Source organism: Myodes glareolus, chromosome 8 (assembly GCF_982192425.1).
Source record: "Myodes glareolus chromosome 8, mMyoGla1.1, whole genome shotgun sequence".
In the NCBI taxonomy this organism is placed as follows: Eukaryota; Metazoa; Chordata; class Mammalia; order Rodentia; family Cricetidae; genus Myodes; species Myodes glareolus.
In genome coordinates, this window is record NC_142033.1 from 42216471 (window position 1) to 42243719 (window position 27249).

A 27249-nucleotide genomic window follows, 5' to 3' on the forward strand; every position below is an offset into this window, starting at 1 on the left:
TATCTCCTTTTTTGCCAGTTGACCACATCCAGCTCCCACCCCCTACATTCCCTTAAACTTTCCTAAAGGATTGTCTTTCCTTTCCTTAAGCAGCACGGATTTCAGTGAAAAATGAGGGTAACGGGAATTAGTAGGTGTTAGCCTTGAAAGAGACATGTTACTTAGTATTCTCTGCCTTAGTCTCGGAGCCGCAACACAGACAGGACAAAGAGAAATAACCACAGAAAAACAGTATTGACAGCTAAAATGGTGTCAAAAACTGGGAACTACAATGTGTGTCTCATTGAAAACCTTTCATGTTCATCCAATTTAAAAATGACTCCATAACCTATTTCAACCCCAAAATACCACAAAGATCTCTACCGTAGGAATGTCATGTAGTTTTACTGTAATATAGGAGGCAGACGAATAAAGCCAGGCAACGATGTCTAAAACTGTGGCTATATATTATTTTCAAGGCAGAGCCAGACCGCTACATGGAATGCAAGGTGTTTCAAAATGAAAGCTATGTGTTGCCTTTAAATTCCACAAAATTAATGTTGAGACATTTTCTGAATCCTAGCAAACGTACATGCCCATACCAGGCTGCTATTCACGTAGACAGAACACAGGAAGCAGGTGCATGTACGATCACAGAGCTTAACCGGTAAATATTCAATTATCCTCAAAGAACAGAGACTACACCCCACACCCCACCTCTGACGGGAAGAAAATAATCAACCTGCTCGAGCTGGAATCGGATTCATTTTCCTCTTCGCTAGCGCCGTCGTCCACTTCTGGTCTATCCAGCCAGTGTGCACCAGCACAGTCTTCTGCGGTAAACTCAAACGCAGGGACTTCTGAGGTCGATGCCATTGGCCAAGAAGGTGAATTCTGGAAATCCAGTTGGCTGGACCTTCGGTAACCAATTGAAGCCAAAGGCAATTGTAGGTTACATGGATCTAAAAACTTTCTCCCACCGTTTGCTCCAGTCTGTCCTCGGTTCCAAAATTCTCCCTGCTGGCTGTCAACTGAAGAATTAGATGATGCTTGATGGCCAAACCACCTCCATCTGATTTTCAAAATCTGCTTCACATCAAACTCTTTACGAGAACCAGACATCCTCAGAGAAACCAAGTGATCGTCTAGGCAACGGGCAAAAAGCACGGCACACAGATTTGTGCATCCAACCAAGACAAGAGAAGTATATTTCCTGCTGTATACAACAAGCAGCTCCAAAGGAAAAGAAATCGTTCATGTATATATCTACATTTACTTTCATCCCAATATATCAGACTATAAAGAACAAAGGATAATGAATAAAGCCAAGCCGCGGTGGAACATTCCGCTCAATCAGAGCAAACTCTGACCCACCTATCCTGAAGCAGCACTTTCCCAGCTCCCCTTTCCCGGACAGACCCTTTGCTCTCACAAACACTGACAGCATTCATTAAAGTCCTTTCAAATGCAGAACACCACCCCCTTTTCTAAACCACAAATGACAGAGACTGCGAGCACCATCCCGCTGCAGAATCGCAGCCTCTACGGCTCCCTGCATTAACTCTTTTATTGCTGAAACAATGTTTCCCTTTGTAATTAAAAACCACGTTGCCGCTAGTAGTTCCTCCTTTTAAACCATGTTCCTAGGTGAGCTATCACCAAATAAGTTCTTTAAAAAGCGTTTCCAGAGAGCTGAGTTTAAGGATTCTTGAGCTGGGTTGGGTGGGGAAAGAGTTCAAGGTGGGGCTCTGGACCGCCACTTTCCTCCTGTCTCTTCCCTTCACGACATCCTGGGTAGGAGTTCATCTGAACAGAGAATAGTGAGGAAAACTAGAGGGAAAAGTTTGAAAACTACAAAGGACCAAAATATGTCAGGCGTTACTCTTTTTAAAAGAAATACCCTGATACCAATCCCGCTCTCTAATTGAAACGAGGCTGTTCCCATTAACACTGGGTTTTCCTTCCTATTTAGAAAAGGCAAAGAGAGGCTCAAGAAGGCGACCAAGGAGAAGACGGACGTCCTTGGCTGTGGGAGTGCCCTGGACAGTGCTCTCTGTGGCTAGCAAGACAAAGCAGCCCTGTGGACACGAGCACCAGAAATTGATAAGAAAAAAAAAATTTAAAATACTAAATAGCTACTTTGAGTATTCTACTAGGCATGGTGATAGACAAAAATACGTACATACTGATATCTAACCTCCAAAATGAGTAAATATAGTTCCCAAAGCAAATAAAAATATTTTATCAGTTAAAATATAAAACTATTATAAAATATAATTATAAAATTATAACAATGCAATATTAAATTTTTGCAAGCCATAAATGCAGAAAGGGATTTAAGTTTTCAGGGGTCCAGTACTGACTCCATATCAAACAATTTAACACAAAGCTGTATTGACACTGGCTGACCAAAAGACAAAAGTCTGCTCTGGAGGGAAAAAATACTGTGAGGCCTGTACCTTAACCTCACATAGCCCCTCAGAATAAAGTGCTCAGAAAACCAGAATAAGAACCATGGAAAGCCGAGTACAGACTGCACTGGGCACTGTGGGGGAACCTCCAATTGAGCTCCATTAGCTTCTGAGCGGGAAGCTTAGGCTGACTGCCGCCGTGTTTACATAACCTGGGAGCCACACAAGCATGAGTGAGCACACTGACCCGGAAGGGCCCAGTCAGCCAGCCATACCCAGTTTATTCTAAGAACTGGAAAGAAAGATGAACCGGTGAGACCAAGTGCCCTGAGCACGAAGTCAAGACGACATGAAGTGGATTGCTGAGGGCAGTGCTTTCGAAGTCGTTTGGTGGCGGTAGGCAGCAGGAATCAGGCCCTCACCTATGTCAGACGACCTCCTGCCAGTGCTCCACTGACTCCACTCTACCTAATTCATTACTAGCACAGTGCTGGCACCCTGCTCCGTCAGCCAGTCTCTCTTGGATACCATTCCCTCCTGTACATTCCCTCCTGCTGCCTGGGTTCCTATTTCCCTGGCTTTAGAATCCTACTCCTCTCTCTCAAGGTTATACATCTTGGGCATTGCCGCCCCTTACAAACAATTCCTCCATCAGTCTGAGCTTGGGGCTCCTCATGGTGGTAGCAAGTCTCCTCCCCAACAGAAGTTCTGCACACTGAAGAGGTAGCTTTCAGTGACTGGGACCAGAGAGAGCTATCGCCTTGGGAGGGCAGGTGCCAAAGATGATAACATCTCACAAAGCACACCATTCACCAACGCAATGGAAAATAATGACGCAGTGGCACATATGACCTTACCATCACCCTCTTCATTCAAAAAGAACCTGCCAACCTTCTGGGTGCATGCCAAAAAAAAAAAAAAATCCATGATATGTTAGTGCTTTTAAAAATGTTTTTACACCTATATGCTGACAAAGGGGAGGATCATGAAATACCAGAAAAGAATAATTTACATGTGATGTATGATGTGTGTGCGTGCATGTGTGCAGGCCAGAGCTGGGCATCACGTGTCTACCTCTGTCATGTTCTGCATTATTGACTAGATATAGGGTCTCTCACTGACCCAGAAGCAGGCTGCTTTGGCTAGCTGGCTGGCAGTGAGCTCTCGGGATCTGTGCCCCTCCTCCTGCCCAGTGCCAAGGTTGCAGGTATGAACAGCCATGCTCAGTTTTCCCGTGGGTGCTGGGAGTCCAACTAAGTCCCCATGCTTACAGAGCAAGTGTTCTTATCACTGAGCCATCTCTCCAGTCGCACAAAACAAAACGTAATAGATATGATTTTATGTAAATGAAATTTTAAATTTTATTGAATCAAGGTGAGAACATTTGCCGGTACTCTGAGTTTCAGGAACTGCTATTCTAATAGTTAGAAGAGGTTCGATTGTTATCTTGTTTGGTGAGTCATTGAAACCTGAACCCAACAGTGCCTTTTATCAAGGACCACTGAGATGTGAGATATTTTTCAACAATTATTCTCCATCAGAAGAGACTCAGATGTAAGGAGTGGTGGATGCTAAATGGTGGGGCCACACTCCTACTACTAAAAGGATCCAATGGACCCTTTATCAAAAAATTGGACTATACATTGAATATATACCTACTTAAGCAGTAGCTGATCAGCCAGTGACAGGCTCCACAGTTCTATTATGTATACAATATTCTGTCTGTGTGTATGCCTGAAGGTCAGAAGAGGGCAGCAGACATCATTACAGATGGTTGTGAGCCACCATGTGGTTGTTAGACACCATGTGGTTGTTGGGAACTGAACTCAGGACCTTTGGAAGAGCAGCCAATTCTCTTAACCTCTGAGCCATCTCTCCAGCCCACTCCACAGTTCTAAAGGGACACCAGGACGTGGATTGCAGAAGGACAAACAGCATTTAACTGACTTAACTGCTGCCATCATGACCAGGAATTAATCCTCCCTTTGCTGTCTTACCCACAATAACACACACACACACACACACACACACACACACACACACACACAGTGTTTTGATTATTGCTAGAAGAGAGATCATATTGTTATATACACAGTGCTCTGCCTTCATGCCAGAAGAGGGCACAAGATCTCATGATAGATGGCTGTGAGCCACCACATGGTTGCTGGGAATTGAACTCAGGACCTCTGGAAGAGCAGTCAGTACACCTAACCTCTGAGCCGTCTTTCCAGGCTGAGAGATCATACTGAATGTACGAACATTTTTCTTTTATTTTTGAAAGTTTTTAGAATTACGTGTAGGTACACATGTTTGGATGTGGGCATGCACACGTTGAGCACAGATGCCCTCAAAGGCCAGAAATGTAGGATCCCCTGGAGCAGGAGCTACCACCGCACCTGGGTCTGGGAACTGAACTCCGTCCTCGGGAAGAGAGCAAGAGAGCAGCAAGGGCTCTTAATCATCTCTCCAGCCCTGCATGATGCTTTTCTTATATAATTTCAGAGCCATATGGGGATACTAACTAATAATCTTTTTAACAGTTTCACGACATTTCATACTTATAACACAGTTCATTACTATCTCTTTGAAGTAGGCATGGTGGCTCAGCCTGCAAATTTCAGAACTAAGGAGGCCGAAGCAGGAGCACTGCCATGAATTTGAGGCCAACTTGGGCTCCCTCTCAAGTTTCAAGCCAGCTTTCTCTATATCATCGGACCCCGTCTCAAATAAAACCAAAACAAACCAAAATAAAAAAAAAATCTTGAAAATAACAGGTCTTAAGTTGATTTCGAGTTTTTGTTTGCTGTTAAGGCAAACAAACTGACTAAATTCCTGTGAGGCTTTTATATCTACACAACCTATTCCCAGGAGAGCTGATGTATTAAAGGAATACTCATTTCAAATTTAAGTAGCTTACCTTCCCTCAGATTCACATCGGGTGGAAACAACTGCGCCCCTCTCACCTCTCCCAGGCCTGACACCTGCAGTGAGCGTGGCAATTCTTCTGACTCGAGATGACGCCTGGCCTTGAGAACATTTCTATAGGCCCACTGGACACTTCTGAACTAGCTAAATCTACTTTCCCCCAGGTTATTTATCTTTATTTTACCACCAAGTAGAGACTTGTCATATACATTTTCAGATGGTATTGCCCTTGTTTTAGAATTTTTCTAGTCTATTTTCAGGAGGACAGCAACTAGCTTTTGGACCTTCAAAAGCATGTCAGAACAACAATCACAAAGGGAAATAGTGTAAATCACAAGTGGATAGCACCATGTATTTTCATGATATGAACCAACCATGTGATTTTCACTAAGCTTCAGGGACAATGACCAACACTCAAGCCATCTTCACGCTCCTTCCCAAAGGTAACCCCAACCCTTAGTATAGACTCCTCTTCTCAAATGTAGTCTTCTATTCATTATTGTCCGAGAATTTAATTCATAGACTGGGACTAGAAGTATAGCACATATGAAGTTTAATTTTTTTCGCCACCACCAAAACCAATTTGTTGTTTGTACCACTTGCTAAATAGTTTTTATGACTATACAATATTATAAACACACACTATATATATATATATATATACATATATATATATATGACCACTAAAATCCCTTCTATTGCTGACAAGACTCTTGAGTTGTTTCTAGCTTTAAACTTTTGCCAATACTGCTGCTATGAATAGTCTTGTATATGTGGTCTGACACACACACACACACACACACACACACACACACACACACGACAATTATGTAGGTGTGCAGGGCAGGGCTACTACATTATGGGGTAAACATGCGTTCTACTGTGACTGTTGTCACCAATTTACATTCTTAAAAGCAGTGCATGAAAACTCCCACTACTCCATTGTCATAGTGAGGGTTTCTATGGCTGTGAAGAGACACTGTGACCATGGTAACTCTTATAAAGAAAACATTTAGCTGGGTGGTTGGCTTACAGTTTCAGAGGTTCAGTCCATTATCACTATGGCGGGGAGCATGGCAGCATGCAGGCAGATGTGGCGCTGGCTACATCTTGGCTTGCGGGCAACAGGAAGTTGACTAAGACACTGGATGGTATAGGAAACCTCAAAGCCCGCCCTCATAGTTGCCCACTTCCTCCAACAAGGTCATACACACTCCAACAAAGCCACACTTCCTAATAGTACCACTCCCTGTGAGATTATGGGGGCCAATTACATTAAAAAATGCCACATCTATCCAGCCAACATTGGAAATATCAGTCTTCTTTTAAAGATTATTTTATTTTTAATTATGTGAGTATGGATGTGTGTGCAGTGCCCACAAAGGCCAGAATAGGCTGTTGAAGCCCTGGAGTGGAGTTGGGTACTGGGAATTGAACTCACGTCCTCTGAAAGAGCAGTGTGCACACTTAACTTTTGAGCCACCCTCCAGCTCCCCGGTCTTTTAACTGTTGGTCAGCTTGTTGGGTATGTAGAGTTTGGATTTTATGACATTTGATTATGAGTGACAGTGAGTAGTTTTTCATTTTAATCCATTTTCCAGGTATCAAAATGGATGCTTCAGGTCTCTTGCAAGACCATCTTATATTTTAGCTCTTCTCTTTGTGGATTCCCAGATTCCCTTTGTGATAGGCTGGGCACTAATGTGGCTATGCTGTGGGAATTTATCACTTCATCAATCCCCTCTCTCTCTCTGAGGTGTGCTCTCACTACACAGCCCTCACTGGCCTGGAACTCAGTATGTAGACCAGGCTGGCTTCTAACTCACAGAGACCCACCTCCCTCTGAGTGCTGGGATGAAAGGTGTGTATGAGCACACCCCACTGGCTAGCATTTCTTTGAATAAACTTTTATTTCCTTCCCATCAGCCTCCACTCCACAACATAAATCTGTTCCAACCAAGCATCCAGCTCTGATGAGAAGTACTCACCAGGCTGGGGGAAGTGCTCAGCAGTAGTGCACTTGCTTTGCATGTGGAAGGCAATGGATTCAATAGAAAGCACTTCCCCAATACACCGTATTGTTAAGTGATCAGAATAGGCTTCACTAATTAACCTATGTATGTAATTTCTATCCCTTGTAATCCTCTATCCCTTGGCCTTCCTATTTTTTTTCTCACCACTAACTGGCACTGTATTTATTTCCCTATTCTCTATAGCCTTACTACAAGGCAACTCCTAGTAGAACTTTTTGTCTGGATTCATCACTGTGGCCCTAGCATGTGGCAGAGAGTCATGCCAATAAATAGATCTAGAGTGCATGAACTCAACAATCATAGCAACAACAAAGGCATGCGTGTTTCAACTATAAAATAAATTGAGAACCTACTATTTTAAAAATATGAACGAACCCTTTGCCCCTGGTGACAAGATCTTTTAAATACAGTTTCAACTTGAGAGGAAAATCACAGCAAGGCATCCTAAAGATGTCTTTTCCTATTGCATTCCTGAGGTATTACACTGTCATCAAACTGATTACACCTCACACCTCTTTACTTTTACCTCAATAGCTTTGCTTTAGTTCAAGTTAAACTTCAGATATAGACTTTGATGCACTGTTTAAAACAGATAACGTGTCTATTACAAATACATTTTTCAGGAAGTGATTAAGAACCTGCCTGAAACAGCTGCTCCGAAGTTGCTCAAATGCTGGACTGTGAATTTGCAAGACGCCACTGTTTGGTGTTACAACAAAAGCTACGTGTTACTGAGATAGAGTGCAGGGAACACACTTCCGAGGCATGGCTTTTAAAGTGCTGCCTTTGGAGTCCAACATGCCCAGGCCTCAGAGGCGTAATGCATTTTGTATGTTCTTCCCCATTCTTTGTTGTCTTGTTTTTAGCTCCGACTTCACCCAGCCATTTAAATCACTGATTCTTGATCGTCTGCTTACACAGTAAATCATTATTATAAAAATCTCACTTTGTTTAAGCGACTTTAATAGAATAGTATCTATGAACGATCAGTTTTAATGGGTCTATCTTAGCGATTTAAATGTGTAACACAAGATTAAAAACCTTTAGGAAATGGAGAGGTAGCTTAGTGGTTGAAAGTCTTTTTTGCTCTTTCAGAAAACCAAATTCCATCCTAGCACCCATGTCAGGCAGCTCACAACCACCTGCAACTCCAACTCCAGGGGCTCCAATGCCCTTTTCTGACCACCATAGGTACCTGCACACATGCCATTCACGTAGCACAGACACACACGTATATACATAGTAAAAAACAAATCTTTGAAAACTAGAAACTAGCTTTGTGTATGCATTTTGTTTTGTTCTGTTTGACACAAGGTTTCTCTATGTAGAATTCTTTCTGTAGGCCAGGCTGGCCTTGAACTCAGAGATTCACCTGCCTCTGTCTCCCGAGTGCTGGGATTAAAGATGTGCGCCACCATGCCTGGCTAAGGAGGAGGATCTCAAAACAATGATTTAGAGACAGACTTCAAGATGAATTAGAGATTGGTGGAAAATGGTCTCCTAAGGGAAGATGCAGTGAGCAGAGAAAACAGACAATGACAGGGCGAGATGCACAGTTTAAACTTGGTTGCAAGCAATAAGGTTTGAAAGGGATAAGCAGGTTAAAAAATGTAGTACTATAGAGTCTGACTTAGGATGCTTGAGGCTAAACAAGAGGGATTCAAAGGTCACAGTATGTTCAGGCCCGTGTGATTGGGAAAAAGGACGGCAAAGACAAGGAAATCGGAAGATAGGTTTGGAAGGATGCAGTGTCACTCCAAATGTGTTTAGTTCTAATAATAAATGTAGCAACTGCATTAGTCAGGCTTTTCTAAAGGCACAGAACTGATAGGATGACTATATATACATTAAAAGGGAATTTGTTGCAAATCAAAACAACTCTGAGATTTCATCTTACATCTGTAAGAATGGCCAAGATCAAAACACTGATGGCAACTTATGCTGGAGAGGTTGTGGGGTAAAGGGAACACTACTCCATTGCTGGTGGGGGTGCAGACTGGTACAGCCGCTTTGAATTTTAGCATGGCAATTTCTCAGAAAATTAGAAAACAACCTACCTCAAGATCCAGCAATACCACTTTTGGGTATATACTCAAAGGATTCTCAATTGTGCCACAAGGACATGTGCTCAACTACGTTCATAGCAGCATTGTTTGTCATAGCCAGAACCTGGAATGCCCCTCAACCAAAGAATAGATAAGGAAGATGTGGTACATTTATACAATGGAGTACTACACAGCAGTAGTAATGACATCTTGAAATTTGTGGGCAAATGGATGGATCCAGAAAATATCATATTGAGGTAACCCAGACCCAGAAAGACAAATATCATATGTACTTACTTATAAGTGGCTTTTAGACATAAAGCAAAAACAAAAAACCAAAACAAAACAAAAAACCCAGCCTACAATTCACAATCCCTGAGAACCTAAACAAAAAAAAAAAAGAGGACCCTAAGAGAGACATACATGGATCTAATGTAAATGAGAAGTAGAAAAAGACAAGATCTCCTGAGTAAATTGGGAGCATGGGGACCATGGGAGAGGATAGTGGAGGAGGGGAGCAGAGAAAAATATATAGCTCAATAAAAACAATAAAAAAGTAAGGAAATTGGGAGGATGGATTTTGGTACTAAATTATATTGTTATTAAATAAACATTTTAATATTTTAAAAAGAGGGAATTTATTAAAGCAGCTTGCAGGATGTGATCTGGAAGTTGTTCAGTACAAGGTTGGCTGCCACAGCAGTTTCAACCCAGCGATGAAGTCCTGGGGAATTGTTGGTCTTCAGTCTACGTTGGAATCCAGAAGTGGGTTCTAATACCAGTGAAGGAATGCCAGAGCAAAGGGAAAGTGAGGCGAGCGCTCGCAAAGCAAACTTCCTTTCTATGTCCTTTTAGCTAGGCTGCCTCCCGAAAGGTGCTGCCCAGATTTAAGACTGGTCTTCCTGCTTCAGATAATCTGATCAAGAAAATCCTTCACAGGTGTTGTTCAGCAGCCTGGGTTTTAGTTGATTCCAGATACAGGCAAGTAGACAACCAAGATTAGCCATCACAAGTCCACCATTTGCCAACCTGACACACAATTGTATCTTATGCCACGATTGATTTCCAGGTGGAAACAATAACCAGGTCATGATTCTGCTTACCATGAATGACTACTCCGTGTACTGCAGCAAGTACACTATGCACTTTAGAATAGGTAGCAAAGTCCCTGGGGAATGTTTAGTATTCCAGTGTCCCAGAACTTAAATATGGCAGCAAGGCATAGTGGTACACACCTGCACTCAGGAGGCAGAGACAGATGGCTCTCTGTGAGTTTGTGGCTAGCCTGGTCCAGGACAGCCAGGGCTAAACAGAAAGATCCCGTCTTGAACCAAACCAAACAAAACACCTCACTATTGACATCTAGATTGATGTTACACAATGTCATAAACAGAGAAAAGCAGACACAAATACTGGGTACTCACACACAACCCCATTTTTAACAAAAATAGGATATATATGCTCATGCCAATTACAGTCCTCATGTCTGCAACTGTTCACATGGCATTAGCTAGTATTTATAGCTACTTTCCTCTGTTGTAAGGAGAGAGAGCCTGCTTTTGGTCCTGGCCTCTGGCTAGTTTGTACCCAAAATAATCACACAGAAAGTGTATTAATTAAACACTGCCTGGCCCATTAGCTCTAGCCTCTTCTTGGATAACTCTCACATCTTGATCTAACCCATTTCTAATAATCTGTATAGCACCACGAGGTCATGGCTTACTGGGAAAGATTCTAACCAGTGTCAGTCTTGGGCAGGAGCTCCATGGTGTCTGCCACTCTGCCCTTCCTCCTAGCATTCAGTCCTGTCTACTCCACCTACCTAAGTGCTGCCCTATCAAAAGGCCAAGACAGTTTCTTTATTCAACCAGTGAAAGCAATACATAGACAGAGAAACCTCCAATACCATTCCTCTACTGTCCATTCTGTACCTTTACCCTCAGTAAGTACCTCAGCAGGTCTTGGCTCTTCCTCTGGAGGAATGACCCATACCTTCATCGTTGAAGGGTCTGACCCTTTGTTATCCTGCATGGATTAGGCTTTGTAGCTTCCCATTGGCTTTAATCACAGGACACGGTAGCACCAAAAGACACCCTGAAGAATCTCCTGCACTCCAGATATAATCTTCCTTACCTCCATTGTAGAGAAGCAACCCAATTTCACCCTGGTAATCTGGATCTAACAACCCTCCTAACACTGTTATTCCTTTCTTAGCCTCTAGGTTTAAGGCCATCAGAAGCCCAAAGTGACAAGTCTGAGCTTCCAGTTGAATGGGATATTTGTTTTACTCCCAGGCAGGAGTGCACCCCTGTCTGGAACCCAAAACAGCAGAACATAGGGTCACAGCATCAGGAAACAAAATTTCCCCAGTGGTCACTAGGAATGACAGTGAGTGGAACCATCCTCATTTGCACGCCTTGGTTCCCGGACCATGGGAGAAACTGTACCATATACTGGATACCAATTCCAAAACACACTACCTTCTGGAGAACCCTGCTCCAGCCTTCCAGGCTGCTGTCACCTAATTGCCCTTCTAAATGTGTCTTTAAAAAGCCATTCTATCAAGGCAGCTGTTTGACAGTGGTGGGGAACATGGCATGACCAGTGGATTCCATGAGGATGGAGCTACTGTCACACTTCCCTCCTGTGGGTTTCCTTGGTCAGAAGTGATACTACGTGGAGTACCACGACAGGGAATAAAGCATCCCCTAAGTCTACAGAAGGTAGCTTTGGCGGAAGCATTACATGCAGGGAAGGCAAATCCATAACCAGAATAAGTATCTACTCCAGTGAGGAATAAACAGAAGAAGTTGTTCAATGTAGTAACCTGCCACTAAGTTGCTGACTGGTCACCCTGGGGAATGGTGACATATTAGGGGCTCTGTGTTGGTCCTTGCTGCTGGCATATCTGGCATTCAACACAGTGACAGCCAAGTCAGCCTTGGTGAGCAGAAGTCCATTCTGTTGAGCCTGTGTATAAGCTCCGTTTCTGCAATCATAGCCACGTTGTTCATGGCACACCAGACAATGAGAGGGATGCAGGAGAAGGCTGACCATAGAATGGGTCATCCTTGCTGCTTCATTACTGAACTTCCCTCTGCTGAAGTCACTTTTTGATGAACATTTACAAGAGATACAAATATCTTCACATCATTTGAAAAGGACTATCTACATACTTATTCCTCCAAAAGTCTTTTTTACCAATCCGATGTCCCAATCATGCTCTTTCCAAGTCACTGACCACTCAACCAAACCATGGCTATAGCCCCACAAATCAGTAAACAATCACACATCTGCCTGCTTCTGCTTCTGCTTTCTGCCCAAGACATGGTTTTTCTGTGTAACAGCTCTGGTGATCATGGAACTCACTTTGTAGATCAAGCTGGCCTTAATCTCAGAGAGATCTGTTTGCTTCTGCCTCCGAAGTATTGAGATTAAAGGCACGTGCCACAACTGCTTGGCTCCATTTCTCCTTCTTAGCAAAATGTATGACCATGTACAGCTAGCTACCTGAAGTTTTGCCTGGTGTGGGACAATTCTGTATTCTGTCAATTATGTTTTAAATAAACACTGATTGGCCAGTAGCCAGGCAGGAAGTATAGGCGGGACAACCAGATAGGAAGTAGAGATGGGGCAATGAGAACAAGAGAATTCTGGGAAAGAGGAAGTCCATTCCTTGGCAATCCTGTCCAGACAACGAAGAAGCAGGATGTGACCTGCCCCACTGAAAAAGGTACTGAGCCATGTGGCTAACATAGATCAGAATAATGGGTTAATATAAGTTATAAGAGTTAATAAGAAGCCTGAGCTAATGGGCCAATCAGTTTATCATTAGTATAGAACTCTGTGTGATTTTCTTTGGAACTTGATTGCAGGAACCTGGTGGGACAGAAACCCCAACAAGCAGGCCCTCATGTTACATTTGCCCACCGAGAAGATTCCCTTCACAGTGTCTTTAAGGGTTGTTCCAGAAAGGGGTCATAATGCTGTAGCTGTCTCTTCTGTGTGGTGCCTGCGTATCATGCAGAACCATCCAGGTTCTAGTCTCCTCTTCCTCTGTTTTTTCTGTGTTCTTTTGTTGTTGTTGTTGTTTGAGACAGGGTTTCTCTGTGTAGCTTTGTAGCCTGTCCTGGAACTTGCTATGTAGACCAGACTGGCCTCAAACTCACAGAGATCCACCTGCCTCTGCCTCCTGAGTGCTGGCATTGAAGGTGTGTACCACCAACACCCGGCTCCTCTTTCTCAGTTAATCAGTCACAGGGCATACTTCATGAGGCCATAGGTACATGCTTGGGAGCAGAAGGCGCTGTAACAGGAGTATAACAGGCACTTGGGCAACTTCTTCACGTAGCTTGCTGGTGCCCCCAGGAGTTGCCTTGGTCCGATCACGTCTATCACTTCCGTTTGCTAACGGAGTGCTGCGGTGCACACCCGACTTTATGGCTTAGCATTCTTCTGCTCCAGCCCCCCCCCCCCACAGAAAAAGCTTTCCAAGTCACTTGGTTTGTGGGCGGAAGTAGCACAGCCAAGTGAGGGAAGTGCTGTCTCCAGAATCCAAAGAGGCCACTAAACGTTGTTCTTCTTTCTGGGAGGTGGGAGGGGCCAGGTGCAGTAACTTCTCCTTCACCTTAGAAGGAATGTCTCTGCAGGCCCCACACCACGGGACTTCTAGAAATTTGACCGAGGTAGAAGCCCCTTGAATTTGGCTGGATTTCTTTCCCATTCTCTAATGCATGCATGCTTTACTAACAAGTCAAAGTGGTTGCTACCTCCTGCTTATTTGAGTCAATCAGCATAATATCATCAATATAGTGGGCCAGTGTGAGATTTCTGCGGAAGAGACAGACAATCAAGATCTCTCTGAACTAAGTCAGGACATGGAGCTGGAGAGTTAACATACCCTTGAGGTACAATGGTAAAGGTGTACTACCGGCCTCGCCAGCTGAAAGCAAAATTGCTTCTGGTGGTCCTTACAGACAAGAACTGAGAGAAAAAAATCATTTGCTTGATCAATAATAGCTGCATAGCAGGGAGCGGGACGTGGTGGTTTGAATGAGAAATGTCCCCCACAATCTCGGGCCTTTGAACACTTGTTATGGGATAGCAGCACTGTGTGGGAATGCTTGTGGGGTGCAGTCCTGCTGGGGAAGCGCATCAGCAGACGGGCTCTTAGGTGGAAAAGCCTGCTTCTTGCCCTGTGGTCCAAGATGGGAGCTCTCAGCCTTTCGTTCCTGCTGCCATGCTGCGTTTGGCTCTATGCCTCCATGTGTGATGAATTTCTATCCCTCTGGAACCATAAGCCAAAACCTTTTTTTTAAAACGTAAATTGTTTGCGCCTTGGTACTCTATCGCAGCAAAGAGAAGAAACGAACGCGGACAGCATCCAAATGGTCAGGTAGCACAGGGATTTAGAGCAGACCCTAGCTTATCTTTAAACGATGGATTGATTTAAGGAATGAAAGTTACATATGCACTTTTTGTTTTGTTGCAGTATTGGGATTGAACCCTGGGAACATATTTGGTGAGTCTTCTGCTAATGGTCTGCCTCCCAATTTTTTGAGAAAAGGCCTCACGATGAACTTCAGACTGCCCTTCAACTTTCTGTGTAGCCCAAGGAGACCTTAAACTTATAACTGTCCTGCATCTTCTTCCCAGGTGCTGGGATTAGTCACATGTCCAGATACCTGGCTCAAAGATACACTTTAGTGAAATAAGGTTTAACCTTGAAACTAAATTATATACTCTTGCAATATGCTATCATATTCCATAGTAATTGCTTAATTATCAAAATGACTTATTTAATACTTTTTCTATGATGATGACAGAAAGGATGATAGCTTTCAAGTCATCTACAATTCAGGAACTGATATTAATTTAAAAGTTGCAATACAAGGGCTGGAGAAACGGCTCAGGGGTTCAGCTCGCTCAGTGTTCTTCTAGAGGATCTGGGTTTGATTCACAGTGGCTCCAACCCATCTGTCTGTAACTCCATTTCCAGGAATCCAATGCCCTTTTCTGGCCTCTGTGGGCAGCAGGCATGCACACAGTGCACAGACTACATGCAGACAAAATGTCCCTACCCATAAAAATAAAAATAAATACTTCTCAAAAAATTGCAACATAGTATGATAAAGATATACAAAGCACCCACAGGATAAGCTAAGACAGGCAAGCTAAGATAGCTGCAGAGGTCAATGGTGCACTTCTAGTCAACCTGGAGCTATTAGTAGAGTGCAAGCCCTCTTAGCAGATGAAGCTAATGCATAAGTGAAAAAGTAGTAATCCTAAGACTACACTTATGTGCCATTAATGACATCATTTTAATTTGAATATGTAAATGCTCTCATTTACCACTCTTTTGTATAGAGCTCTAATGCCCTGTATTCAATATTCATCTCCTACTGAGTGTGGGTCTTCTTATTGCATAAGCCATATACGATTCATTATGTATGATTTTTACTTATGGTTTCTATAATGGAGAGAGAACTCAAAAAGCATTTCTGAAAGAGTATGAATGCAGAATAACCTAATCACTATGAAAAAAAATCTCATGTTAGACTATAAAATTAAATTCATTGCTTCCTTAAAGGAGACAGTCTCAGGAAAAGCCAGCTGACCCAAAGCGTGCACTTAGTGACGTGGTTCATCTGCATTCTTCCTGAGATTCTTAATGGTCCACGGCCTTTGACAGGACAGCACAGGGCTTTGATGGCTTTTCCCGTCATCACTGATAATTATCCAGCCATCATTAAACTTGACAGCATATTTTAAATGACTCATTTATATTGAAACACCTCAAAACACTCAACTTAATTTTTATGGAATTCTCTTTCCAGTCATTAATTTAGATATTTACTGATTTTGCCATTACTCTAGCTTTTGTAGCTGCTAAAAAGCCGGCTTGTGAATGAGCACAATCAAGTTTCAGTACCCAAGTGAACAGTTAAGGAGAGAAATAGGTATGTACCAGCTAGGAAGTGACCACTGAGCCGTGGGTGATTCCTGGGGTCGATGTGTACACTTCCCAGGGGGCATTGGGCTGACGCGGAGAGTCAGTTCAGAAGGAGCTTGTCGAGAGTTCTGCCGTTATTGTCTGTTGTTATCACGTAGTGGTGGGTTAAGCTATACGGTAGACAGAGCCTGGGTCAATAGCTACACCATTCCATCTGGGCATCTTACCCCCTTGCTCCTTGGTGTTCTCTTTGACAAAACAGGACTCTGGATTTGGGACTGCAGCTCTTTCCGAAGTACCTCGATGTGTACAATATATGTGGAATACTTCAGAGTGAAGAGTGGATGTGTGTGGTGGGCAAGACCTTTGCTTGTCACAAACCTAGCAAACAGACCTTAGAACAGTCCCCACCTTTGAGATGAAGACACTGCATGGGGTCGACCGGGTGCTGTAATGAACATAGCTGCTGAGGACGGGGTTCCATAGAGTTTCAAGTGCACTATTCCGCCATATTTGCTTTCCAAATAATGTCATCTGCTGCTCATGACTACGTCATGAACCCTGCTATGCCCACGAGGAAGCAGATTCAGAGTATAGCTGATTGTACAAGCTTCGTGTGCAGCGGAGAACGGTAAACCGAAACCGTTTGCCAGTGTGATAAAACTACTGGCACACAGGGCACTAAATGCATGTTTAAGAATGTGAACACTTTTTAGACAAAAGCACCCTATGAGATTCATCACAGTTGCAATATAAACAAAAATGGCACCAATGGCCGAAAACAAGTGCCTCAGTTTCTGCCTACTGCCTTCCTCCTCATTTTTACCACTGGCCTATAAAACAAAGCATTGACCCATACACGAAACTAATTTCCGTTCCCCATCTCTACTGATGTCTAGTAAGAAAGCAAGGATCATTTTACAAAACTGGCTAATATTATGTACTGCCCCTTAAAGCACATCTAGAAAAGACCGCAGTTGGTATTATAATGACTAACAGTTGATTATAACAAAATGTTTGCTTTTGAAAATATTTCAAATCCATTTAAGCCTAGTGTGGTGACTCATGTCTGTAATCCTAGCAGTTGAGGGGCTGAGGCAGAAGGATTGAAATGAGTGCCAGGTCAGTCTGTGTTATGTCTCCTAGTGAATTTCAGGTCAGCCAGGCCTACAGACTGTGAGCCTATTTCAAAAACAAGCCTGTCAGCCATGTGTAGTGGCCCACATCCTTAATCCTGCACTCTGGAGGCAGAGGCATGCTGTGGGACAATGGTCTTTTGTCCTGCCACTTGCATTATTTTTAATAAAATGCTGATTGGCCAGTAGCCAGGCAGGAAGTATTGGCAGGGTGATGGTAACCAGGCAGCAAGTCAAGACGTGGAAACGAGAATTATAGGAAGAGGAAAGTTTCAGTCTACAGTTGTCACCCAGATACAGAAGAAGCAAGACATGACTGCCTTATCACAAAAGGTACCAAGTCATGTGGCTAACACAGACAAGAATTATGGGCTAATGTAAGTTACAAGAGTTAATAAGAAGCCTGAGCTAATAGGCCAATCTGTTTATGATTAATGTAGACCTCTGTGTATTTCTTTGGGACTGAAAGACTGTGGGACTGGGCGGGACAGAAACCTTGGTCAACAGAATGGTCTGAGATACTAGGCCAATAGATACTGACTGGCCTGAGATACCTGGCCAATCAGTTTATAATTAATGTAGACCTCTGTGTGATTTCTTTGGGACATAACAACTGTGGGAACCGGGCAGGATAGAAGCCTCAGTCAACAGAGGCAGGCAGATCTCTGTTGAGGCTGAGGTCAGACTGGTTGACATAGAGTTCCAGGTCTGCCACACAGTGAGTCTAATGATCAAACAAATAAAAAAATAGCTTTTTATGGCTGGAGGTATAGCTAAGAGTATATGCTTACCACATGTGAGGCCCTGGCTCCAACTTCAGCATTTAGAAAAGATGAGGAAACAGTTGTTTGTCTGGATGGCTGGTGAGAGAAGGGATTCCTGCGCACACCTTTGGTAGTGCGTGAGTATACGTATTTACTGGGCCCAAGGATGGAAACTGAGGGACCACACAGATAGAGAGACCATGGCTAACTTCTTGCCTGCTCCATGATTCAGAGAATGTGCTGAGGCACCCAAATGTCTTATGTGCCGTAAAAAGCAACAGTGTGAGTAACTGTGATTTTGATTTTACTGACCCGAACCAAATCTACAAGTGTTTCTGACAGTGCCCTGGTAGCTTTACAGTAATAGAGGAGAAAAAAAAAGGTAATCAATCAGTTCTCTTTAGGCACAGACACCACCAGCCAAAGCTGTCTGTAGTCTCTGAACACATAGTGGGGAAATCACGGACCAACTTGATTTACTGCAAGATCAATCAGATTTTCCAAGTAATTATGTTAGAACAATGTACAGTTGATACAGAAATGGTAATAGAGGACAATTTAAGCAACAGAGGGGAGAAAAATGTGATTATTGAAAGGAGAGAGACAGAGACAGGGAGAGACAGAGAGGATGTATATGAATTGGAGCCTAAATGTGAGAATGTAAATGAGTTGACAGAACCCTCACCTAGAAGGCAAGAAGCCCCGAGTTTGCGCCTCAGTCCAACTATTAACGAAGAGAGAGAATAGTTCTCAGTGGCTCATAATTAGAAATGGGTTCAGTACTACAAGTGTTAGTCAAGCCAGGGCCATTCAAAAACTCTCTGGCTTACCCTAAAATGAAACTTAAAAGAATAGTACTTTTTAAAAACCACCAAAAAGCTGTTTTATAGCTCCAACAAAAAGCAGAACGGGACAGCGCTGGGAGTGGAATGGCAGGTCAATGGACGTCAGCAGCGGCTAGAGAGTCTTAGTAGTAAATACATCTTAGGCTAGAACGGGACAGCGTTGGGAGTGGACTGGCAGATCAATGGACGTCAGCAGCGGCTAGAGAGTCTTAGTATTAAATACATCTTAGGCTACTTCCAGAGTTCTTAAGAGGTCTTTCAGGGTGGTCTACTCAACCTCCAATGGGGCCTGGCAGTGGCAACAGGTAACTTAGACAAGCTAATGAATGTAATCACAATACACCGTCTCCCATCCAAGTACTAACCAGGCCCGACCCTGATTAGCTTCCGAGATCAGATGAGATCGGGCATGTTCAGGGTGGTATGGCTGTAGACAATCAAAATACACTATATTTGTGCATGGAACTGTCAAAAAAAAGGGCCTAAAATTATCGAAAATAAAAACATTAGAAAAATAACTTAAAAAAGAAAGAAAGACAAGCTGGTTCTAGCCTCTCTGAAAGACTGCTTAGACTGGCCATCAATTTTAATGTCCTTGTAAGACATAGGATTGCTGGAGAGATGGCTCAGCAGTTAAGAATACTGTCTGCTCATCCAAAGGTCCTGAGTTCAATTCCCAGCAACCACAGTGACTCACAACCATCTGTAATGAGAGATATGGTGCCCTCTTGAGGAAGAGTCCTGGTCAGTCGTCCTCATCAACTTAGACCATGAAACCCATTATGGACAAGTCCAACAGAACCGCCATATACGGGTTGCCCATGCGTGCTTCAGCATTGCCAGGGCATAAATGTCATTTTTTTTTCATTCAAGACACAGAATTGATTAACCCTTTTTTCCCACAAATAACAGGTAGAAATGACGTAATCACATAGTTTCAATCTCCATCTCCTCCTATAGAGTCTTCACAGGACAGTCATGTAAACCTTCTAAAGGACAATTCTTGACTACAACATAATATCTAAAACAATTCTTCATATTCAATCTCCTACTAGGTCATAAAAGCCGAATCCTTTGATATGTAATTCAGAGTTTTCAATATTCTAAGTGGTTCCCACCCACCCTGCCAGCCTCATCTTTCTACCCATCTATTTCATACTTCATCCATGATTAAAAATAATTGGCACAATAGATCAAAATAAGGAAAATAAATACCACTGAATATTTTCAAACGAAAAAGCACTGTGGACGGATGAGTTATTGTGTTAGTTAGGTTTCTACTACTGTGATGAAATACCAGGACCAAAAAGCAAGTTGGGGAGGAAAGGGTTTGTCTTACATTTCCTCGTTGGTGTTCACCACTGAAGAAAGTCAGGACAGGAACTTTCAAACAGGGCAGGACCCTGGAGGCAGGAGCTGAAGCAGAAGCCATCTAGGGGTGCTGCTTACCAGTTTGCTTCCCCTGGCTTGCTTGGCCTGCATTTTTATAGAACCCAGAACCACTAACCCAGGGATGGCACCATCCATCATGAGCTGAGCCCGCCCCCAGTGATCACTAATTGAGAAAATGACTTCTAGCTGGATCTCGTGGAGGCGTCTTCCTCTCCGATGACTCTAGCTGGTGTCAGGTTGACACACAAAACCAGACAGTACAGCTAGCAAACCTTTCCCCTTCTTCGTTTAGCCTACAGTGAACTCTCTTAGCTCTTATCAATGGCTATCTGCAGAACTGGGTGAGTCCTCTCCATTGCTAGGCAACATTGCTCTGGTAAAAATGACTTCCTAGGCTACGCAGTTTGCATTAGGCCTCACATAAAGAAACCCTATCTCTGAGCTCCCTAAGAGGGCTCCTCCAATTCATATCCTTCCCAAGATCCTGGAAACCAAGTTTATGGGGCCGTACAAGGGACCTCAAGTGTGTAGGACATGGGTTTTTAAAGTTAGAGGCCTCTAACTTTAGTGTGAGCATCCACTTAGTGTGAGCATCTTTTGAGATGTTGCTCAGATGGTACAAGCTGCTTGTATGGATTTCTGGGAAGACCACTTCCATCAACTGGGAACACCGGCACAGCCCTGTTGCTAAGCTGTGGTCACTGGAAGGCCGTCTTCTGAACAAACAAGCCTCTGGTAGTTTCCTGAATCTCGCTGTTTAGATGAACCCATGCCCATTCTTCATTTACCCAGCAACAACAACCAGGGACTAGATTTTCTGAGATCTGAACCAAAACCCCACCCACCTTTAACCTTTATCCCTGATGAGTCTCACCTGTCATGCCCAGCTATCTATCTATTTATATAGATAAGGTCTCACTGTGATGCTCTGGCTGATCTGGAACTTGCTACTTAGCCCAGGCTGGCTCACTCTTGCTTTGAACCTCTCGTGCCTTCTAAATGCTAGGACTGCAAGTATACACTACCACTCTCAGTTCCCATAACACAGATTTTAGGCTCCTTCCTCTTGGTTTTTTCTGGGAATCCCTCTAGATATCATCTATGGGCACCCCTTAGCTACCTGCTGAGGTGAAGCTCTAGATATTTTTTCCTGGGAAGAGACGCTGCTAGAGAAGAGTGCACATAGCTACCAGGAAAAGAGTGTTTGCTTGCTGAGCACAAAAGTCAAGTTGGTGAGGAGATATGACAACAGGATGTTAAAAATATAAAATGGCCAGATTAAAGATGTCTTGGAGAATAATTTGCATGAGGAAACTGCTGAACCAGTTGCATGGGAAAGGCTTCTTTCTGCATTAATAGCTTTGAGGTGAAGCCAGGGAGCCTTGCACCAGGATTGAGCCACTTGACGGGTAAAAATTGGACAATTTAGACACTGTCTTAGTTTGGACATCTATTGCTGTGAAGAGACACCATGACCTTGACAACTCTTATAAAGGAAAGCATTTAGCTGAGGTGGTGGTGTACAGTTTCAGAGGTTCATTTCTGTTATCACCATGGTGCGGAGCATGGCGGTGCGCAAGCAGACATGGCGGTGGAGGAATAGCTGGGAGTCCTATATCTTGCAAGCAACAGGAAGTCAACTGAGACCTTGGGCAGTATCTTCAGCAAAATAACCTCAGTCTGCCCTACGAGGCCATATGTACTCCAGCAAAGCCACACCTCCTAATAGCGCCATTCCCTATGAGATTATGGGGGTCAGTTATGTCCACACTACCACATTTCACTTCCTGGCTCCCAGTAGCTTGTAACAAAATCATAATGCAAAATGCATTTATCCCAACTTCAAAAGTTTCCATAGTCTATCACGATCTCAACAAAGTTTAAAATTTCAAAGTTCAAAGTCTCTTCTAAGATTCATGCAATCTCTTAACTATAATCCCCTATAAAATCAAAAAACAGATCACACACTTTCGACATACAATGGCACAGGATGTACATTACCATTTCAAAACATAGGGAAGGGAGCATAGCGAGGAAATCCTGGACCAAAGCAAGACCAAAAACCATCTGGGCAAACTCCAAACTCTGCATCTCCATGTCTGATGTTGAAATGCTCTTCAGATCTCCAACTCCTTTCAGTTTTGTTGACTGCAACACACTTCTTTCTCTAGGCCTGGTTCCACTCCCTGTTAGCAGCTCTCCTTGGCAGGTATCCCATGGTCCTCGCATCTCGAACATTTTGGGTTCTCCAAGGCAGTCTAGGCTTTAACTTCACAGTTTCGCACAATGACCTCTCTACTAGGCCTCCATCCACTGAGGGACACCCCAACCCATGCTTGGCCTCAGTGACTTTATTCCATAAATCCTTTTTTTTTTAAAAAAAAAAAATCATTAACTTTAATATAGAACCATATGGCCAAAGCTGCCAAGTTTTGCTGCTTGTTGGGGCTGGAACATGGCCCCCTCATCATTCAATTACATCTATACCAGCTTTCTGTTTTCCACTGTCTAAGCTTGGCTGGGTCTCTAGACCAGGCTGGCCTCAAACTCAGAGATCTACCAGCCTCTGCATTTTCAGTGGTGAGCCCCACCACACCCGGCTTTAAGCTTTTCTTTCTTTCCACAAATTGGAAACTTAGCTGGGTGATATTTTACCCTGAGGTCACCACTCCCTTTATTTTTACTAGTAAATCTGTTTATCTCCTTGGACACAGGATTTAGCTCCATTCCTGTGCTCCTTTTTCTCCTCAAAATTTATATTTTGTAATTTACACTGCTCATCTTGCTCTTTTTCATTATAAATCTTCATTAGAATCACCACTAATATCCATACAACAGAGTCTATACTAGGCTGTTTTTAATTCTGCTCACAGAATTAATCTAAAATCCTTCACTTTAGCCTCAGGTAGACTCTTTGGATAAGAACAAAAGGCAGTCACTTTCTTCACCAAAATATCAAAAGACCAGACTCTAGGTTACATACTAACATTCTCCTCTGAAAGCTCCTGATCCCCACAGCTCATCAAAACACCACTCTCACTCAGCACCACTGTCTTCCAGGTTCCTACTAGGATGGCTTATTAAGTAGTGTTTAAAAGCATTTCACTGTTTCCTAACCCCAAAGTTCATACTACTCCAAACAAAAATATGGTCAGGCCTAGTACCAACTTGTGCCTTAGTTAGGGGATTTCTATTGCTGCGAAGAAAAGACACCATGATTTGAGTAACTCTTATAAAGGAAAATGTTTAATTGAGGTGGTGACTTCCAGTTTCAGAGGTTCAGACTATTATCATCATGAAGGGGAGCCTGGCGGATGCAGGAAGACATGGTGCTGGAAAAATAACTGAGAGTCCTATATCTTTCAGGCAGTAGGAAGTCAACTGAGACACCAGGAAGTATCCTCAGCATAGGAAACCTCAAAGTCTGCCCCCACAGTGACATACAGTGACATACTTCCTCCAACAAGGCCATACCCACTCCAACAAAGCCACATCTCCTAATAGTGCCACTCCCTATGAGCTTATGGGAGTCAGTTACATTCAAACTACCATAGTCACCTATACCTTGGAAGAGGAAGAAGAGATGAATGAAAGGGATAGAATAAAGATGGCTTGTGTGCATGTTTGAAGAGTAACACAAGTAGCTACAAGTTTCCCTCCTATCCTGCTGACTATGATAATGAATCTGTTTCAATAAAACTTGCAAGAAGATGCTAATTGTGCTTTTTTTAAAAAAATGGCCTGTCAGGTTTCTTTAACCTCGGGCTTCTTAACAAGCTGCTAGAACGGCTTCCTTTTCTACAAAGTTTCCAGTTACTTTGCTACATTTTTTTAGGGCCAACTCCTTTATTTCCAGACTGCCCATGGCACCACTTAAGCCTTAAGTGGATCTCAACCTTCCTACTGCTGCTTAATCTAATACTTCCTGACCCTTGAACACAGCTCCTCATGTTGGAGTGAACCCCTACTTTAAAGTCATTTTGTTGCTACTTCACAGTTGTAACTTTGCTACCGTTAGGAACTGGAAGGCAAATATCTATGTTCTCTGATGGCCGTAGGTGACTTCTCTGAAAAGGTTGTTCAACCCCCAAAGGGGTTGTGACCTACAGGTTGAGGGGCACTGATGGGGCTGCACCTCCATGCTGCCCTTAGAGAAGGCTGTGTTTGCAGAAACTGAAAACAGTATAGTTTCAAGCATGTGAACTCTTAGGTCAAAGTACCCTTCTAAGGCAGGTTCGTCAACAGAGACACAGGACAATGGAATATATGTGCAGAGAGACTGGCAAGAAATCACACACAGAGAAAAGAGCCTCGCTTCCTCATTTACTGTCAGCGATGCCAACTGCCTCAAGGCCCAACTGCATTCCTGGTCTCAGACTCTCACACAAAGCTACAGTATTGCTAACAAAACACTCTGGTTGCTTAAACTAGTTTAAGTAATTTTGTATAATTGTTAGGAAATAAACCCTAAGAGCAAAACAAATGAAGGGAGAGGAATACAAAGTATAGTGTATGTGTGTGTGTTGTGTTATACTGCAAAGTTTTGTTAATGTTGCCTTAAAAAGAAAGAGAGAACTCAAATTAGAGCTATTTTCTCTTGGCATTCTAAACTCCCGTTCACTGTTCTATTCTCAGACCTAACAGTGCCTTATACACATCTAACAAATGTTTATTGATGGACATACAATTCAAAATGGAACTCACTTGATCAAAATAGTACATCTAATTGTGAGGCTTTTCAATAGCGTTTCATTTCAAATTAAGATGTTCTTTATAATTCTCATTACCATAATTCTGTCTAAACACAAATACACAAAGAAATGCTGTTTGTTAAACAGGAGACTAGGAACCATAATGGTACGTTTTATTTCAGATCTTGTGTTCACTCTTAGAGCTATGAAGCCTGCTCAGTGTAGTGGTCATTAAGACGGTCCACAGACTGTGTCACAGCTCGTCCTTCTGACCACATGGTAAAGTTGTACTTCCCTACTCTTTGAAGTTAGGTATCACTATAGGAGTCATATGGCAGTTTTCAAGTGGAAGCCTTGAAGAGCCAATGTATTGCTATTATCCAGCACATTCTTTCCCCTCTCCTGCTAACAGCCTGGGGGTCCAAGTGACTATCGGAAATGGAGCTCCTGTGCTGACCCTCATCAGACATAGAGTATGACAGAAATAAACCTTTGCTGACTTAAGTCACGAGGAAGTGAAGAGAATAAATGGCATCGGCTCTCAATTTTTCAGGACGTTAACACCTTGTATATCTGTTCAAAAAATTCTTTTACTTTTGTATAGAAGTGTTACACTTCCATGCATGGGCTTCAGATACATTTTCAAATCAATTTCTCATCCTCCCAACTTGATTTCTGAAACCCAGGATCCAAATACATCTGGATAAGATGCTATTCTTGCACTCCAGACTCTTGCCACCTGTTCTCATTTGCATCCTTCAGCCGGTTCTACTACCAGTACCCAATAGGTTCTCAGCATTTATTCTATGAGCGAATAAATAGTGTGCTATAAACACACTAGTCTTATAAACAAGAATGCAGACACCAAGGGCTTATAAACTCGCTGGAAACAGTCCCACACATTAATAAGTGCAATCACAGGTTTTTGGTTCCAGATCTCTCCCCCTTTTGTTGTTGTTTTGAGACAGGGTCTCACTATGTAACCCTGGCTGACCTGGAACTTGCTATGTAGGCCAGGCTGGCCTCTAACCCATGGAGATCTCGATACTTCTGTTTCCAGAGCGCTGTGGCACCACAGCCAGCCTTTTTGCTCTTTCTACTTGAGGCAAGTTTTCCAAGATCTTTTATAGCTACAAAATGTAGGACTTCACAGTAAACTAATAATAATACAAATGATGTTTATGATACAATGGCATGCAAATCATTTATAGTCAATAATAATAATTGAAAGTAATCCCTCAAGGATACTTACTTGCCTAAACCTATTCTAATGCTCAAACAGTAAACATTCTGAAGCATAAAAGAGAAGCCCCACAGGGTAGCTGGTCTAACAGGCAACTTGCACAAGATGTCTGGAGTATGAGACTAGTGGCCTTTTCCTTTGATGTGTACTAGATTAAAACCCTGACTTCTGGATTAGCTTCATTTTGGTCCTCCCCAAATCCACTAACATCAAACATTTTGTTATCCCATGTCAAGCTGTAAGAAACATTCACGAAGGACTGCTTTACTAGATGTGAAATAGGTCACAGCACCCGTCCTTCCGTCAACTGATTCATAGCAGCATTGTAACGATGCTCAAGAGACTCTGGGTAAAAAACTTTGCAACTTGTCTAATCCAGATGCCTCAAGTTCATCTGAGCTCAGAATCTTCTTTTCCTCTTCCCTCGTTCTGGAGTTCGAACACAGGATCTTGCCCGGAGCATACAAGTCAAAGTCCCCTGCCACTGAATCACACACGGCCCGAGTGCCCCAGTTTAGTTAAAAAACCTAGATTACTAACATGCTATTCTTGAAAGCATGGCTTGGGAAATACTAGCCCAGATCATCACAACCAAGAATTCAGAGAACATAGCCTTCTAATTTATTATTGCCCTATATTGATATACTTTTTTTGATGCAGAATTTACAATTTTCTGCTGAGATATTTTAAAGATGTCAACTGCTACCATCCCCCCCTTCCTTTCTTAGGGCCCATAAGAAACTGTTTCTCTCAGGCCTCATTACTAGAAAAAGGCTTGCTTAGGCAGAAGAACTGGTTTTGTTTTTTTAAACCCTGGAATTTGAAACATGCTT

At 42.9% G+C, this 27249-nt stretch overlaps 1 protein-coding gene across 2 annotated transcripts in view; it reads right to left on the reverse strand.

Annotated features, from left to right (window-relative positions):
- The window catches only part of Klhl5 (kelch like family member 5), a 69006-nt gene that overhangs the window by 40302 nt on the left and 1455 nt on the right, over positions 1 to 27249 (reverse strand). Inside the window, exon 1 of one of the 2 annotated variants that reach the window (XM_048414836.3) lies at positions 722 to 1351. The exons of the other annotated variant lie outside the window; for it this stretch is intronic. Within the exon in view, the coding sequence (XP_048270793.3) occupies positions 722 to 1101 (380 nt within the window). The 5' untranslated portion in view covers positions 1102 to 1351. Of the gene's footprint in view, positions 1 to 721; positions 1352 to 27249 lie in introns of those variants that run through there. 2 annotated transcript variants of the gene reach the window in all.